At 34.3% G+C, this 17,195-nt stretch overlaps 1 protein-coding gene across 1 annotated transcript; it reads right to left on the bottom strand.

The window, feature by feature from the left end:
- Window positions 1-5,678: 5,678 nt before the first annotated feature.
- Window positions 5,679-16,444, bottom strand: PolE2 (DNA polymerase epsilon subunit 2). The gene is made up of 10 exons (XM_072303704.1): window positions 16,159-16,444; window positions 15,464-15,611; window positions 13,638-13,816; window positions 11,681-11,905; window positions 10,650-10,772; window positions 9,830-9,971; window positions 8,888-9,123; window positions 7,808-7,988; window positions 7,463-7,639; window positions 5,679-6,666 (listed from the first exon to the last, which is right to left on the bottom strand). The coding sequence occupies exons 1-10, from the start codon at window positions 16,227-16,229 to the stop codon at window positions 6,577-6,579; spliced, it is 1,572 nt and encodes a 523-aa protein (XP_072159805.1). The 5' UTR covers window positions 16,230-16,444; the 3' UTR covers window positions 5,679-6,576.
- Window positions 16,445-17,195: the final 751 nt, after the last annotated feature.

The following is a 17,195-nucleotide window of genomic DNA, read 5'->3' as shown; positions in this document are numbered from 1 at the left end:
CCAATCCTAGCCTTCTATTAGCAATATTAAATGTTAACATTTGACAAGTAAATTCTTGTGTAAAAATTACTCAACTATTTTTCCATGCAGATAGAAGTTAACAAATTTAAAAAGAAAACTATTGTTAAGTTTTGATTGATTAATTTTTAAGCCTTGTTATGGAATTTAAAGCTGTTAATTTGGTCGTTTGGTAACAAAGATTGTTGTTGGTTTATGAGGATGTAAGCATTTTAAAATTGTTGATTAATTGTCAATGCTAGCTTAATGGAGAAAAAAGAGCTCAAATGTCTCCGTGGCTGAACTTGCATTATTTTATTGTTTTCATTCTTTCACACTTAAGTAATCTTGATTTATTCTCTTGGCCATACATTGTGATATCGTGAATATAAGGCATAAACGTGCATCAAATGTTACATTAAAAATAATTCTCTACATTAATGAACACTTTTCTGCTTCAAGGAAGTCTGGCTCCGGAAATCTGTCCTTGAGTAAACCTCACTTCTGCATTCAATTTGGCTTCAATAGCGAGAGAAAGTTGAAAAAATTTTAACTAACTGAGTTAAGAAGAGATTTATTTTTTTAAAGGTTCTTTTTCTTTTCTATACTTTAACTTTATTTCTGTTTAACTGCAGTTATACATTTTCCCGTACCAAATTCTGTTGCACTATAGGTAAGATGAGAATGCCCTTCAACAGACTGTAAAGTCTCATTAGTACCTTCTCCATAAAAATGTAGATTCACAGATAAAAACTTACTGCAGTGGTTCATCTGCCAAATTAAAAACTCTGAAAATTAAATTATTCTCCCAATTTTTCCATGGATCTACGCAGCAGATAATAGACATTTTCATCTTGTTCTTTTAATTTCTTTACTTTTCTTTTTTTGTTATCTGACTGCTCATGGAAAAATTGGGAGTGAAGATTTCTTGAAAACGCAAAACAAGTGGAAAATCAAAGTTTAATAACTTTTTAGGTTCAATTTCCTTTAAGTCATTGTTAAAATCAATATATTACTTCTTGTGAGATACCCTCACTCGGCGAAGCTATGTTTTTGAAATACTTTTCAGTAAACCCTTGAAAGACCTGCTTCATTTTTTTTTTCTTCTTTTATAAAAAGAGAAAATTAAATCAAATCAATAACATCTGCTTTTAGATTTTGAGACACAGATGCGTGGTCAGGTGAAATGTAGACTGTATGCTAACAGCCATGTAGCATTTACATCAATGGATTTTTAATACATATTGGGTACCTATCAGCAGATTAGTTCAATGAGAAACTACAGACTAATTATTCTAGTGGAACTGTAGTGAGAAAGCCAAATAGAGAAGAAGGTATTGCCAAAATATTGATAAAATACCGGGTGCAATCCACACCGCTCAACTTTTGTAAAACATTCTTTTAATCTCAAGGAGCATTTTTCCTTCAGGTTTTCAGTGATGATCAACAACTGGAGAACCAAGCTAGAGTCTAATTCAAATCCTTGCAAAATTTTTATACATAAAATCAAAAACTTAATCACTACTATGAAAAGGAATTATTATTTCATTATGATCTACTTTAGATCGAAAAAGAAAGAGAAAAAAAATAAATATAAACTAAACTCCATTTTCGTCAATGAAACATTTCAGAAAAGACATAAATCTATCATGTCTTAGGAATCAAAAAGTATTATTTATCTGTGGTGATCAATTGCCTTTTAGAATGCTTCTTGGTTTTATTTTTAAGATAAACTTAGTTGCCAAGCTTAAAGTCTGTTTTTCTTCTTCTTTTTCTTTCAATTTTATTTTGAGGTTGGTATGAAAGCACTAAGAATTTAAAGATAATTTCTTTTCTCTATCTTTTGATAGGTCCATGCAAAATGCACTCAGCAAAGACCGTTCGGTTTTGAAAAAATATGTATTCCACTGTTGTGTCTTTTTTGTACAAAAAGACGAATACAAAATTGATTTTTTTTATTCAGTGCTTTTCATTCTTGGAGAGGAAAAGTCAAGGTATAAACATGGTCAAAGCCCTCTGAAAAAAAAATGTAGTAGCTTCATTCTTCGGCAAATCTCTTGCAAATCAAGAATTATGTAAAATGTAAAACAACAATTATATTAATTGTTAGAATTCATATCTTATAGATTTTTTAAGTAAATTCTTGATTAATAATTTATTTTAGGGAGGTATTAGCTGTCAATTAAACTAGGACTATAGATTTAATACTGTTTCCAATCTACTTTCATTTTTTTAAATAATATGATATAATGGGCACACTTTTTTATATAGGCACCGCTAAGAGCAATATCTGAACATAAGATTCTCAATCGATATTCGACATTTTGTTATTTCTCTCTACTTAAGCGTAAAGGCTTTAAACTTGTAGACCGCACATGTATTTCCATGAGATGTTACGAATGTTGATTTATTTGAAAGACTCTTTGTGCCATTTGGCTGTATTCCATGACTTAGTGCAGATTTGATTCTGTCAAAAATAACTGCTTCATTTTTGTGAGATCGGGAGCCAGAGATAATTAATCTATCAGTAGACGCTTCCTCCACATTCGTAAACAGAAAAGTTTTTGATAAAAAAGAGATCAAGTTTAAAACAAGAGTTTTCAGGAAGTGTAGAAGCCTGAGAAATTTAAATTCGTCTTTTTATCTAGAAAAAAGTATCTCTTGAGAAAATTGTCGTACCTAGAGGCCTGGTTCATCTATTTTACTAGTCAAGAGGAAAAGGTCAAGAGGCTTGCTGATATAGTTTGTTTCTGACACTTGAATATAAATTGGCCAATTTTCTGAGATTATAGGAAGATGTAATAATGGACAAATATTGATGAAATAGGATACCCTTCAAACTGCATTGCAATCCTTTTTCTGTGCAACGGACATTAGCTTGCTGGAGGCCTGAATGCCCCGCACACTCACCAATATGCGCCGCAGCATACTCTGTAGAAAGTGTAGCATCTGTTTGAGAAATAACATGATGCTATTAAAATGTTCAATTTTCTTCCTGCAGAGTATTTTCTAGAGAAGGAATGACTTTCAGTATACAAAAAAAGGCAACGAAGAGTTCTTCAGTATTTTACATGTTTAATGTGCCATCAATTACTGCAGAGGTTTTAAAGGAACACAGATAAATGCTAGGTACATTACTTATTTAAAAAAGACTGATCAAACATAAAAGCTGAGTCCTTGTGGGTAATTTTTGCAACTAAACATAACCAAGCAGCGCACTTCAGTGGGGAGTTGCTTTCTTGGCAAACAGAGGGAGTGAGCTTCTAGACAAGGTATGAATTAAAACATTGCATAACATGTTTTTGGTCTGAAATACAACTCATAAACACCAGATGAGAGTTTACGATAAACATCGGTTAAATGGTAAAAATACATATAACGTCATTCGTATGATATAACTTCCACTCGATCTGTGTTGAAAAAATGTGATAGTTCATATCTCATTCAGAAGTTGATAGCTGAGCTTCCCATTGCACGAATCATTTTCTACATAAAACTTTGACGAGAACACATGTGACTTTTCTTTTAGCTCAGACTTTGTCTGTCAACTGATTAAAGTATCCTCTGGCATACTTTACCATCTTCCAAATGATGTAGTGACTTTTTTTATTTTTGGAGCTAGTTACCTGCTAGGCTCTTTCATGCATGTTTAAATATTGCCTATTGTTGACAAGTAATTATTCAATTGCTATAAGATATTTTAAGCTACATGTCGACGTTGAAACTGTAGGAACGCGTATCTCACTTGCAGTGATTTAAAATCTTCCTTCCCAAATTATCTTATTAAAGGAAATTAAACCAACGCTATTGCTTGAAATTTTCATGTACCTATTTATCTTCACACAAAGAGAAAAAATCAGCAAAGTTTTCAAAAAGACGTTATGTATTTTTCTGTTTAAAAAATAAAATATGTCAGGAAGTTTGTATGCGTGATACGTGTTCTTACCGTTACACTAGCGATATTTGGCTTCTCAATTTTCTGCGGAAGAGCTGCAGAATTGGGTGTTGGAATTAAGACTCAGAGCTGCAGCTTCAAAAAGGAAACCTTAGTCATAGGTAGCTGTTTACAAGATGTAACAAAAAGAACATACACTGAAGGGTCCTTTAAGTCCAAAAAGTATCTCCTGATTCTCTCATTGGCAAATCTAAGAAAATGAAGTAGCAACTGCTCATAATTGAGCAGGTCTCGAAATTACGACTTTTTTCTCCCCTCAAGTTTGATCGACTCACTTCATTCTTTAGAAAATAAGACTTTTCAAAAGTAGAGCTTACAATCTGAATAAGTTTTAATATTGTACATGAACTTCCTTTCATTTTAGTTTTTTGCAGTTTTTCCTTTTTTTTGTTTGCTTCATAGAATTTCATACTTCGGGAGAGATGCTTTGTCCATGCGAGATTATCTCTTACAGTCCAGTGTTTGCAAATAAATTAATGACTTTCAAATGATGAGATAACAGTTATCATCAGTATAATTTTTGGATATATTAACATCAAACTCCAAATTTTCGCTTATCTGTAGTGTTTGAAATTATCCGTACCTATAACGCTTTTAATTTGCAAAAATAATTTCTTGCAAGTTACAAAAATTTTACTTGGAATTAAGATACAACTGATTCTTTGGCTGGTGCAGCCAGAAACTGATAAGATGACTCTAGATAATTTGAATGTTCGCGATCATTTTCCGAAGGTTGAAATCTACTCCAACAAAGGACCATTTTCCAAACCCTCAATTCATTTCTTAATTCATTTAAACTCAGCTTAGCGGTTTTAACAATAAAAATTGAATTATTTTTGCTTTAAAGCTGACTTATTTTATCTTGACTGGATTTCTTGGTGACCCTAAAATAATCCATCAAAATTATTGAGTAACTCTTTTCTAGGTTTTTGTCAAACTGAAGAAAGAAATAAATGAAGAAAGGAAACCTATATCTGAATTTTTTTTGTGTTTCTTTGGATTAAGATCAAAATTAAGTAAATTTGAAACTATTTATAGCTCAAATTCGTTGATTTGGACTGATTGTGATTAACTATGATCAAATAATTGCAATCTGATCAAATCAAAAAATATTATTCTTCAATTCAGATATTTTCAGGTATATTAATTAGTCTTTATGATTGCTGGCACAGATGACCAAAAGTAAACTTCAAAAGTTGGATTTATGAAGATAAAGAAACTCTAATTTTGGATGATGCGCTGGAATGTACATACATTAGGATGATTTTGAGAAGCTTCATAAGCTAGTAATACTCTTCCATATTGAATTGATTTAAATCAGAGTTATCCAAGTTAAGCATTGAACCTTTTGCAAGTAAGTCATGGAATCAAATGATTGAAAACATTTATGAACTCTTTAGATGTAGCCTTCTTTAGATTCAATCAAGTGAGTTCACTCCATGAATCTAGCACGATGTGCTGGGCAAAAATTTCCTGCACTCAAATCTAAACCAGCTGGATGTCAGCTACTTTTTGTTCATGAATTGATTTAAATACAGTTGTGATCTTGACGTGATACGTTTACCAGTGAGAATCAGGTCCGTTTTGTGGTGACCCTCACCAAGAGTCAATAATTTTAAAGTTTTGTTATTTGATTATATACCATTACAAAATAGTTGTAAACAAAAAGACTGTTGATGTTTTGTTACCCTTCTTGAAGGAATAAAAACAGCATTTTAGGCTTAGATGTTTTATTCTTTCTCTATATTTCCCTTTTATTACAGTGTTCAGACATATCCCTGTCTGTAAACTTAAAACTCAGACCGGAGACAATATTTAACCAACACAAATTACTGGTGTCATCCCAATGGGTCAGTTGTACAGGTCACAGAATCGTGCTTTGATTCTTGATTCTTCTAGATCAGCTAAAAAAAGTAAGATCTGTTCAAACAGCAACTTTCTATGTTCAATACTAACCGAGATATTGCGCTTTGAAAAATTCGATTTACACCCTTGGTTTCTACCACCTTGCTTTCATCAGTTAGTGATTCACACATTATCACTGGTTAATTAATGGGAAACTCGGATGAAAGCAAGATGGAAGAAACAAAGGGTGTAATTATCGCGGTGGATGATGTCAAAAACCCAATTTTTGAAGGGGCGAAATCTCGACTAATATTGAACGTAGAAAGTTGCTTCTCAGACAGATCTAATTATTTACAGCTAACCTACAAGAATCAAGCATAAAGCATCTGTGACCAGCGCAATGGACCCATGGCATAAAAATTTTTTTTGGCTTTAAATCCTCTATTTCACTGAATGATGACTAATAACCAAAGTTTTACACAATATGTCTGTCCAAACATATGACAATTTAAGCTACTTGTTCAATAATTCTAGTTGTCAGAGAAAGCTCATTGAAGTTTTTATGCAAAAAAACCAGGACGCCAAACCCTCCGACTAAAATGTAAAACTACCCCGTCTCCTGGCGTGAAAATGAACTCAGATTCTGGACTCATTTTTGACGGATATTCTAAATTAGATTTGAAAAAGAAATGTCTAAATACAAATATCTGAAATAGTTACTGAATGAGGAAAAGTACGGTGTCTTACTTTTGAGTTTATATTGGCTCCAGTAATTTTCTCTACTGATCATCTCCTACTCCACATTCCTCTACAGTCCTTGATGCTGGAATGTAGGCTTTGAATTCATAATTACTAGCTGAAAATGAACCCTGAAACAGACAAACTTCATTTAAGTTCGTATTAAGCAGTGAAAAAAAGCAATGAGATGTTATGTTTGAAATTTGTTCTATGGGCCTGTTGCAAACTTTTGCTAGGTAGAGCAAAAATAAGAGTTGTTCTTTGTAGATAATGTCTCAAAAATCATGATGAGCGCATCGGTAACCGCGCTTGCTCTGTCATCGCTGTTTGTAGGTTAAGGTGATCATTTTTTCCGTTTTTTATGAGTAAAATCGTCTGTTCCTTACGAGAGTCGAAAAGCAACCGTGTTACTTTGGATTCATGGTGGTTGAAACCATGGGTCGTTGCCTCATATGACATCATAAACTTCAGGCCAATGAAAAACGTCCTCTCATAACTACATCTTTCAGCTTCATTGTTTCAGTCAATACAGCTGTTTTCCTGTTTTAAGCTAAAAAATGCGTTTCTCCCTAAATTTTCTACCACAGGTATTTAACCCTCTTTGGCATGATATAATTTTTAAATCTCAGATTCTTAATAGGGACAGTTAATATTTTGTAGCTTGCATAAAAAAATTGAATATCAATTTTTTTTTTTAAAATTTTAAAGTTAAGGGAATCAATTTTTTTAAAAATAGAAAAAACTAATGAAATTTTGAAAAATCATGGCACAGGGAAAAGATTCAGTTTTTAAAAACCCCGAAAATATGTTGTTGCAAATTCGTAACGCTGTACCATAGAGGGTGAAGGCTTGAAAAAGTGTAATAATATAAATACATTAATGCAATAATATAAAAACATCATACACAGTCTATAATTATTTACTCACAGGGTTGAAGACAGTAACACCGCTTTGTTTCAACGAAAAAGAGTCTATTGAATCAGCCAAAACCAAAACGTCAGGTAAAGGATATATTCTGAGAGCTGCATCCCAATCCCAGTAAATCGGAGAATTATATAGCGGAACAGGCGAGAGATGAGCTTGAGATAATATGGTCAGCACAAACTGAAAGATAAAAAAATAAGTAAGAACAGAAAACTCCAAACTTTTCAAACATACATTTCTCAAAATCCTATCATCAAACTGGATATTAACAAAAGGCGCCAGTCAATCAGAATTAACACGAGATAAAGAGCATAATAAATTATTTTATGGACTTCCAAGAATACTTACATGGTTGTGTACATCTTTGGGAGGGATGTTCATACTGGCTCGGGCTATTTTACTGAAAAGATTTTCTCTAGTAATCACAATTTCTTGGGCACAATACTGTATCCGTGCAGGATTGCTGGTGGAAACACAATTCTTCACTAATTTTGTTAATTCTTCTGTGACATAATTTGGTAATGGTGGCCTGTAAATAACAAAATCCATCAAAACATTGGGCAAAATATAAATTATTAATGAGTACATCGAGAAGAATGTATAAAGGTCATTTAGAATACCTAATTTTTTCCCCATCATTCCTGAGCTTATTCAACCACGAACAAGAGAATTCATTGCGGCTGATTCCTTGCCGGACATTTCAGAACGAATAATTTCCCTCGTCGATAATTCATTGCCAAGCAATTTGTCACCGGACAATTTGCCACATTGACAAGGTGTAACAGGTCTATGTATCACCACAGATCATTAAAGTACAAGTGGATAAAAAGAGGTTTTTTATTCATGATCAGCCTAGATCTTGGTGAAATCTAAGGCTCACTTCAACAGGAGAATATGATCCAACTGTCTTTTTTGTTCTAACCAACTGTACATTTTTCGACAAATATTCAATTAATTCTAACCTGCATGGTATAGAATAAATTTCTTTAGGGTCACTGTTATTATAGTATGAACAGAGGTCCGGGTCCCACCAACTGTCGGATTTTTTAATCGTTCAACAACTTCCATACTCTAAACTTTGGCAACTTGAGGACCTTACGCGTAAAATGCAAGCGTGGAAAAGCATTTGTACATTAAACAACCTGAAGATATTACTGTATTTTTGATCTTAAACAAAAACATCAAATACACATCAGCACTGTTGAGAGTGCATTCATATCTCCTGCAAATCCTGGGCCTAAGCTGGTGACTGTTTGATTTGCCATATCCTCCAAGAGAGTAAGGAAAATGAATGGAAAAAAATAAAATCTCCTAAAAATAAGCTTGGATGGTCCCCAGCTCAGTGGTAAGATAAATTCTTTACTCTTGATCTGAATAATACCTGTATATGTAAGAGAAAATTGCAATAAAGAGGAAAAATCTGAATACCTAGGTAGAATATTTGCATGCGGAGAATCACCGGGTCCAGGGACAATGATGAACTTCGTTTTGGCCGTTAAATTTGGAAATTTGACAATTAGTTCTCCTAGCTCCTTGAATTTTGCTCTCAGCGTTTTGGCACAAAGATATTTTGTTGCCTTTGAGACAAAATTACCAATTAAAACGATTGCTACCGGGGGGAAATCATTGTAACCTCCTAGAACCATTTGTAGTTTTTCAAGTACCTGAGAACAAAAATTTAAAAGACATAGGTTTGGCTTTTAGAAAAATTATGCTTCAAACAAGGTCGCAAATTGAATTTGAGGAAACTCTTTTGATGCATCGGAAAAATGTCAATGAGTCACTGTGAGGGTCCAAAGAAAGAGCATAGAAAACCCACATTATTTTCTAATTTACTCGGCTAAGAATTGCAGTGCAAGTTATAAACAAGAATTCTTTAACAGCATTATTAGCACAAGTTTTCCTCCGCAACAGTCAAAAATTAGAATGCAAGGTATCTGTAGGCACTAACGGTAGGTTATTTTTTAGCCTCAATAATTGTTCAATCATAGCGTATTGGTAAACATGCCCGCGAAATTTTTCCGATGTTATATTCTTCATTTCAAACACTGAAGTTGATGTAAAATGTTTTGAATTTCACATTTTTGGGGGGACTTTTGCGGCTATTTAAAAATTCACTTAAAAGCTTTTTTTTCTTTCCTAAAAATTCAGAATATCTGTTATTTCCCGAAGCTCTTCTCCGATAAATCTCCCTTTTTTGCTGCATGAGCAGAATAGGGAATTCCTTACCCCCAGCATGCATCAAAAGTTATCTAAAATGGGCTCTGCCTGCTCCCAAAGTGCATAATTTTTTTATTCACAATTCTTCAATCGGTTAGCACATACTACTCACTGCAAAAAAAGTGTAAAAGCTTTAGATAAATATCTCACCTCTGGTTTGTCCAGCCATACATCGGAGAGAAAAATTATCATTGAATGCTCGTTTTCTTTTTCTATTTTAAGCAACCTGGCACAGTTGTGAATGTCTTTTTCTAGGGGTCCACCAAATGTGTTAACATTGTTGAATAAAACTCTGAAAATAAGCATAAGATGTTTCTAAAAATCAACAGAGAAACCTTAAACAAACCCTGAAAAGAGGCATTGGATCCTTCTAAAACATTAAAGAGAAAACCTCACCACCAAATATACGAAGATCTGGTGTTTTTCAGTAAAAAGATGGAATGAGCCAAAATTAGGTCTACCAAGCAATTCTCTCTGCTTGAGTTGCTGATTTAAATTTCTACAGAGTTAGATCTTCAAAAATTTGAAAGAAACGATGGTAAAATTTTTAGTTAATATTTAGAATAGCTGGGATAATTTACAAAAATCTTGCAGTCATAGATGACAAAAGGTGAAATAAAAGGAATGGGAGGCATGATTGGAGTGACTAACTTGACTTTCATCTCATCATTTCAGAATTTTCCCTGACATTCTATTCTCTTTTTTTCCATAGAAAAATCATTCCATATTTCTGCAGTCTAAAAGTTTCTGAGTATTTTCCAAAAACTTCAAATTGAAAATTAAGATAAAATTAAACTTTTAGCGACTACAAGTTTGAAAACAACTTAATTTTTAGAGAAATTTTTAAATAATACAAGTGCAATCCTTTATGCTTCCAACAGCTGAATCCGCTTACCTAAATTAGAAATACTTAATCAAAAAGATCAAAGAAAACCCTAGAGATAGGCATATTGAAAAGATAAAAACATACCGACTCTCAAAGGATGGTTCCGGAGGAGGCAAAGCAACACCAGTTGCATGAAACTTCAAATCTTCATAACATCCTTCCACTAGAACATAACTACCTTCAGTGATGAAACCTCGATGATAGGTGTGCGAAAGAGTTAAGGAGAACAAAAAAAAGATTCAAACAACTAATGCATGATTGCAATTAATGTTCCCTAACTCGTCGAGAACTTTGCGCCTGGTAAAATGGAAAGGCTCACAGAGCTACATTGAGAGTAGCCTATGATTCAATAGAAAGTGAAAAATAATAAATATACAAAAAAAAAAAAAAAAACATCTCTTTAGAAGTTTCTATTTTACTGCATTTACAGAAATCAGTCAAGTGCTTTCCTCAGATGCGTTGTTGATTACCTCTGCTGCCCAACAAAAATGACTGGCTCTCAGCAGGGATGATATCATCTCAACAACAACGTCAGCTCAACAGACGGAAGATAATCGAGGTGCCACTGATAAATTTCTGTTGGATTGAGATGATTTGGAGGTTACGTTTTGGTACTTTTACTGTAATTGTAAGAAGATTAAATTTTAATAACACCCACATGATTGTGAAATTGACACAGTTCAATGTGCAAATCAGTCTGGCAAAGAAGTGCAAAAAAATGGTGAGTATTGATGTAGAAAATAACAGAACAACAATTCAGCAAACTTGGCAGTAGCCAGAACCTTACTGAGCTGTTGGACAGTTTGCTGAGCAGTCATCTAGGAAAACAGGTAAATTCACAAAAATTTCTAAGTGCTATCATTGAGCTCGACGCTCATAGGGCAGTTGTTGACTTTAACAATACATCTTTAGATCCGACAATTGCGATTGAAAAGTAGACTATTTTGAAAAATAAAATTCTATGCAAAGTCATGTAATCACATGTTGCAGTTTATTTTTTCATTTTCCACTCTTGATGCTCACAAATAAGTGAGTGCTCTAAGTAACCAAACTGATTTGTACTTTGGATTCTAACATAGAAGGATAAGAACCCAAGTTTTGGATTAAAGGATATGACTTGTGAGAGGTCCACTTCCAAATGGCCTGTTGGATCCTCGAGGTAGAAGCGCCTTTCTTTGAGCTGGGTCAAAAGTCCCAGAATCACACAATCATCAATCTTCTTGGTAGTGCTTAGGAAATAATCTACTGTTTTTAGTTTAGTCCTCGTACCTTCATTGGTCCCAGGTAAAGATGGAGCAAAAAGTTCATTGCGCTCTACGAGTTGCTTTAAAATAAAATACCTGCAAAGGATAAAAAAGGCAAGTAAGAGAAATGGTAATATATGTATATGGTAATGATCCCCATCATTAATAAAACTTTTCACAAATCTTGGTTAATTTGAAAACTCTCTCATTAGTGAACACTTATCATTTGTCAGATTGTTCAATGATTAGTTTAAAATTTTTCCCTCTCATCAGAGTCCCCCTGAATTGATTGACTGAAAACTAGGGAGATTAATGAAAGGTATTGAGGGAAAAGATACTAAATTACTTTTTTTATAACTTTAAATGAACAAATTGGTAATTTTCAGCAAAAAGTCTTTCAACATACACTTTACAGATGACCTGAACAAGAGAACTATTCTCTTTGCCTTAATATTTGCCTTCCAAATTATCAAGGTCAATTTTGACTTAAATCAAATTTATCTTGAAATCGCAAAAAATGTATTACTCTTTCAACCATGATAGCCTTTGAAAATCCATGCATAGCGCCTGTAGGCTGTAGAGCAACCAGACTAACCTCTTGGCAACAATGGACCACTAGACAAGGTGCGAATTTAAGCAATCTGATACATGTTTCTTAACCAGAATTTCACGTAGAACACGATTAACGCAACGAATATTACTGAAACGAACTCCTAACAAAGATATTAACGTTTTTACTTCACATTGGTTACGAGGAATTTGAACTGCCCGCTCACAAGAAACTCAAAGCTCTACGTGAGTCAAACCGTGCACTACAACGGTTTCAGCAATCTTCTCTATCGAGCAATGTTCATTTCCCACCATTTGTTGTTCACACTATGAGCAATTTGCTATAGCTGAGCCAAAGCGTCAAAATTGAGGTTGCCAGATTTTAATATAGCAGAGACTGTCATGATAACGTTTAGCGCGCGATGTGAATAACGTAGAGCGTTGAGTTTTCGTGAGCGGGTGGTTTGAATTCACGCATCAAGAATCATTAAATATCTTCGTAAGGAGTTAATTTCGGTAATTTTCGTTGTGCGCGCCGTGTTTTACGTGAAATTTTGTTTAAGAAACATGTATCAGAATGCTGAAATTCGTACCCTGTCTAGTGGTCTATTGGAAACTTATACTTCCAGAGGTTCAACATATCCTTCTGGACAAATATAAGGTAGCAACAGTCATCATTGTTGTGTTGATTGTTGATGTACCTACTCAATAGATGATGGATCTGATGACGATCTTTAGAATGTCGAAACATGCTAAATAAGTTTGCCAAAATTTTGCTTGATTGTGTAACAAAATACTCAACACATTGCTCAACTAAGGTGGTATGTTGAAAGCTGAATGTTGGAGTCCCAAAATTAAAAGCTTCCACCATTGCCAAAATACCAATGGAGGGTCTTCCTTTCTCTCTGATAAGAGCTGAAGGAATTTTTTAAAAGACTAGCTTTGATATTTGTTACTAATGGTGCTATCTGTCAACAATGCACACAGATGGGACAACTCATAGCTCAGAGGTATGGATAGGATACCTTCAGGAAATCAAGGTTTGTTACGGACATCTTTGGATAGAGAGAATCGTTATCTGATTACAGCTCCTATGTTCACCTCAAAAAAGTGAAGTGTCTCACTCATACTGTATGCAATGAATTAAAGATTGCTTATTTTAAAATTTCATTGAAATAGTGCATACCATTTCTCGCAACTTCATCAAACCTTTCACACTGAGATTCCATTCGGAGAGCTAAAAATAAAATAGGATTGAAAAAATTTGAATAAAACTTGCCTTTCGCGAAATAAATTGGCTTTCGAAGCTGCTGATCCACATAGAAGGGGTTTGAACTTCGATGCTGGTTTTTGGAAGAATTTTTTTTCATCAATATCAAAGTAAAAGTGAGGAATGTCAAAAACGGAAATCACATTTAACTCTATTTCTTTGCTCTCTTCACCAACTTTAAAGCTTTCCTGAAAAAAAGAAAAAACGAGTTAACTTTAATATTTTAGGGTGACCTGACAGAAATAGGTAGGTAAAGGAATGGCCATCAAAACAACAGAAGTTATAAAAAATATCTTTCAACGTAAGAAAGATATAACTACTCAAAAATCGAAAAATCTTAAAAAGGCGGAAATACATACAGTTAGTTAGTTAATTTATTTAACGACGATCAGCATCTAGGCTATTTACGTCGGGGACTAGGCAATTTTAAATTTTTAAATTACATACATACATACATATATATATATAATACATATATATATACACATGAATTTGAATGGCATATATTTTCGTGATCTACGACCCGTGATCGGTGCTCTCCACAAGGTCTCGGGTCTGGGTCCGACATCATGGGAGAATGCAATAGTGTATTTTCTTCGGAAAATACACTAAAAATAAGGGGAAAAGCTATTAATATTATGAGAGACAAAGGTTTTGATATTACATAGGAGCAACTGGTGCTTGGTAATGAAAAACAGAAAGTCTCATTAAAAATTGAAAAATTCGTTTAGGGAATATTTTCCTATTTGGAGTTACTTGTTTGGAGCAGCACTGATTACGACTAATCAGGAAGGCAACTATAAACGCTTTTCAGATCTGTTTGGATCCATAATCAGTAAAGTCAAATGCAGTCTTCTATATTTCTGCTCCCAAGCTTAGGATCCTTCTTAAAAAGACTTTGCGTTTTGGGCAAGCAGCTACAATAGCAAGCAAATTTACCACCGTCTAGTGAGCTTTCAACCAAAAAGAACTCTGACTGAACCAACTGATGTCAGGATAACCAGGAGCTGGGTATACAGCACCTCTCATATTAGAGACAAAGATGTTGACAATATTCCATAGCCATCAATACTTGCTCAGGAAAAACAGGCAGTAACAAATTAGGAAATAACTCATTTTCAATTGAATTTCCCTTCGAAACCACACTGAGTTCCTTCAACAATTAAATAACATAGTAACTTACAGAGACGCAGTAATTTTTCTATCCACCCCTTTAAACTATTTCTGCTCTTTCCCTTTTCACTGTCTGCTTTTGAAGCCAGCTGCAGTTTTGGCTAGGTTGAACACTCACTTTATAGCAGCAAGGTCCCTTGCCGCCGCAACCTAATACTTGAAGCTTAGAGTCGCTTGACATTCCTGGGCTTGGAAGCAGCAAATTGGGAGGCTACGCTGTTCTGATGATGGGTCTGATTTGATCCAAAATGCGTCTGCAGTCGCCATTTTCATTGGTTGTAACTAGTATTGCTCCAAACAGCATAGCATTAGAAAAGAAAATTCACTCTAAATGAATTTTTCTTTTTTCTAAATGAGAATTTCTGTTTTTTAAGAGCAAGCACTGATGACTAAGATACAATGTAAACATTTTTGTTGGTAACCTGGGGGTGTTTTATCCCTGTGCTTCTATTCATAGTCATTTGATAGTTGATTGGTCATGTAAACGTTTTCTGTTTTCCAAATTCAGATTCATTACTTACAACCTGACAAATAGGCACCTTTTCTTATGAAACAACTGTTTACTGACAATTCAGCAAATTATAGTGATGGAAGACTTGAATGCGGCTGTATTTTGAATACTTACATGATTCTGAGGGACAATTAGTAAGACGGAGACTTACCACAAATGCTGTTTCAACTTGCTCTTTATTCAGAATTAAAGATTCTATGTTCTGTTTTTGCAGACACTCGATAAGCTTTTCTATCCATTCATTCCTATCTTCATAACCCACAGCCGAGAGTTGGTTTGCTAGATAATCACAGGCCTCCCTAAAAAAAAAAGTCACATTCAATGAATTCAACTAATCATGATATCTGGGACTAGAAAAATATTCTGAAAACATTATCGGTCGCTAATGCAACAGGGGTCCGTTCAGATATAGCGATCAAAGCAGATTTCGTAATCAATAAAAATCAAATCAATCAATCCTATTGATTGGGCTACTTTTTGATGTTCTTAACTCTTTAATAACATTCTCAAATCTAAAACTTGCTGATAAATCATTGCAGTCTCGAGAGTGAAGTTCCAGAGCACTTCAGACTCAAAACTGCAAATTCGTCTACAGCTTGTATTCTCCACCGACCGTCTTTCAAAAATTTAGGCATTAGTTTAAAGTAGAGCTATCAAATACATCGTTTGAAACGATGCGGCCACTAAATCAACTATCTCTAAACTTATGCTGATGAAAGCATTCATTCGTAAATCTTGAGTGGAGTCACTTCATTTGAATGGTCAGACTCATTAGTAACAGATACAAAACCACCAACACAAGCAGATGAATGAAAAACTTGCGATTAATGAAATGAAAACCATTACCCTTTCAATGAGAAACCTTCTAGTTGAAAGGCACTTATGATCTGTTTCTTCGCTCTGGATGAATCCGACATACTTATTGATAACTCCTTGTGACCAGGAAAATGAGATCCTAAGCAAGGAAAAAGGCACTTGACATGGACTTAAAGAAACTTCAAATTATGCACACGCATTTTGTGAAAGATACGAAAAATGTAAATAATTGAAAAACTTATAGAATAAAATAACTCTGGACCAACATGTTTATCAACACCTTGAAATGGACCTAACCTCAAACCATGTTGCTACTTGCTGCTTTGTTTACAACAGTTTTCGCGCGTAAAATTCATCGCGCATTTCGAAACGCGCATGAGATCTGGCGGTAAACTTGAAATTCGGCGGCAAAATTTAAATTGACGGGCTTCGATTAGTCGTCCGACAATCTCAAAGAAGAAACGATTTTCAATCTTAGTGCAACTGTATGCCTTCTGAAGTGGTAAGATTCATTTTCGAGGTTAAATGTACACTTTTTTAAGGCCCCGCGGGTCCCGCACGTGGATTAATTGATTTTCTTTGAAAGCGATAGTTTAAGCATTCCTTTCAGGTAATCAAATTTATTTGTCGCGCTTGTTATTTTCAGCAAATGTGCAAAAATGTAGCATTAGCTAAAACGATGATAATCTAGAATCAAAAACTTCAGAAAGGAAAAAAAACACACATACAAATAAAAAATTTTAACCCCCCCCCCCCCCCATGGATGAATTTGTATTTTTTTATCATTTTTTCATACGCCACATACACGGAATTTCAGTCGATTACATTCCTTTTAGCCACAGCTCGTGGCGTCACGCAGCAAAAATTGTCACATATTTAGCCATAGATCACTTGTGCTGTTTGGCTATATGAATCATGAAAAATGAGTGTGACAAAATATGTTTCGTGGCACCACGCAACAAAAATTGTTACAGTTCGTCACAGTTTCTAAATGGCCTTACGAACGACTTCACCGATTCATTTGAATGCGGACATCATGGGCGCGACTGCTTGATCTCCGGTGTAGG

This window comes from Bemisia tabaci, chromosome 8 (assembly GCF_918797505.1).
Source record: "Bemisia tabaci chromosome 8, PGI_BMITA_v3".
In the NCBI taxonomy this organism is placed as follows: Eukaryota; Metazoa; Arthropoda; class Insecta; order Hemiptera; family Aleyrodidae; genus Bemisia; species Bemisia tabaci.
The sequence above is the reverse complement of the archived record's forward strand: the minus strand, read 5'-3'. Positions and strand labels throughout refer to the sequence as shown.

Excerpts from the sequence above, each read along its gene's own strand:
- PolE2 (XM_072303704.1), bottom strand. The coding sequence starts at position 16,229 with ATGTCGGATTCATCCAGAGCGAAGAAACAGATCATAAGTGCCTTTCAA. Across the intron at positions 10,773-11,680 it reads GAAGTGGACCTCTCACAAGT|CACCTATCATCGAGGTTTCA; the intron begins CATATCCTTTAA and ends AACTCTTTCGCA. Across the intron at positions 6,667-7,462 it reads GTGTTACTGTCTTCAACCCT|GGTTCATTTTCAGCTAGTAA; the intron begins GTGAGTAAATAA and ends TGTCTGTTTCAG.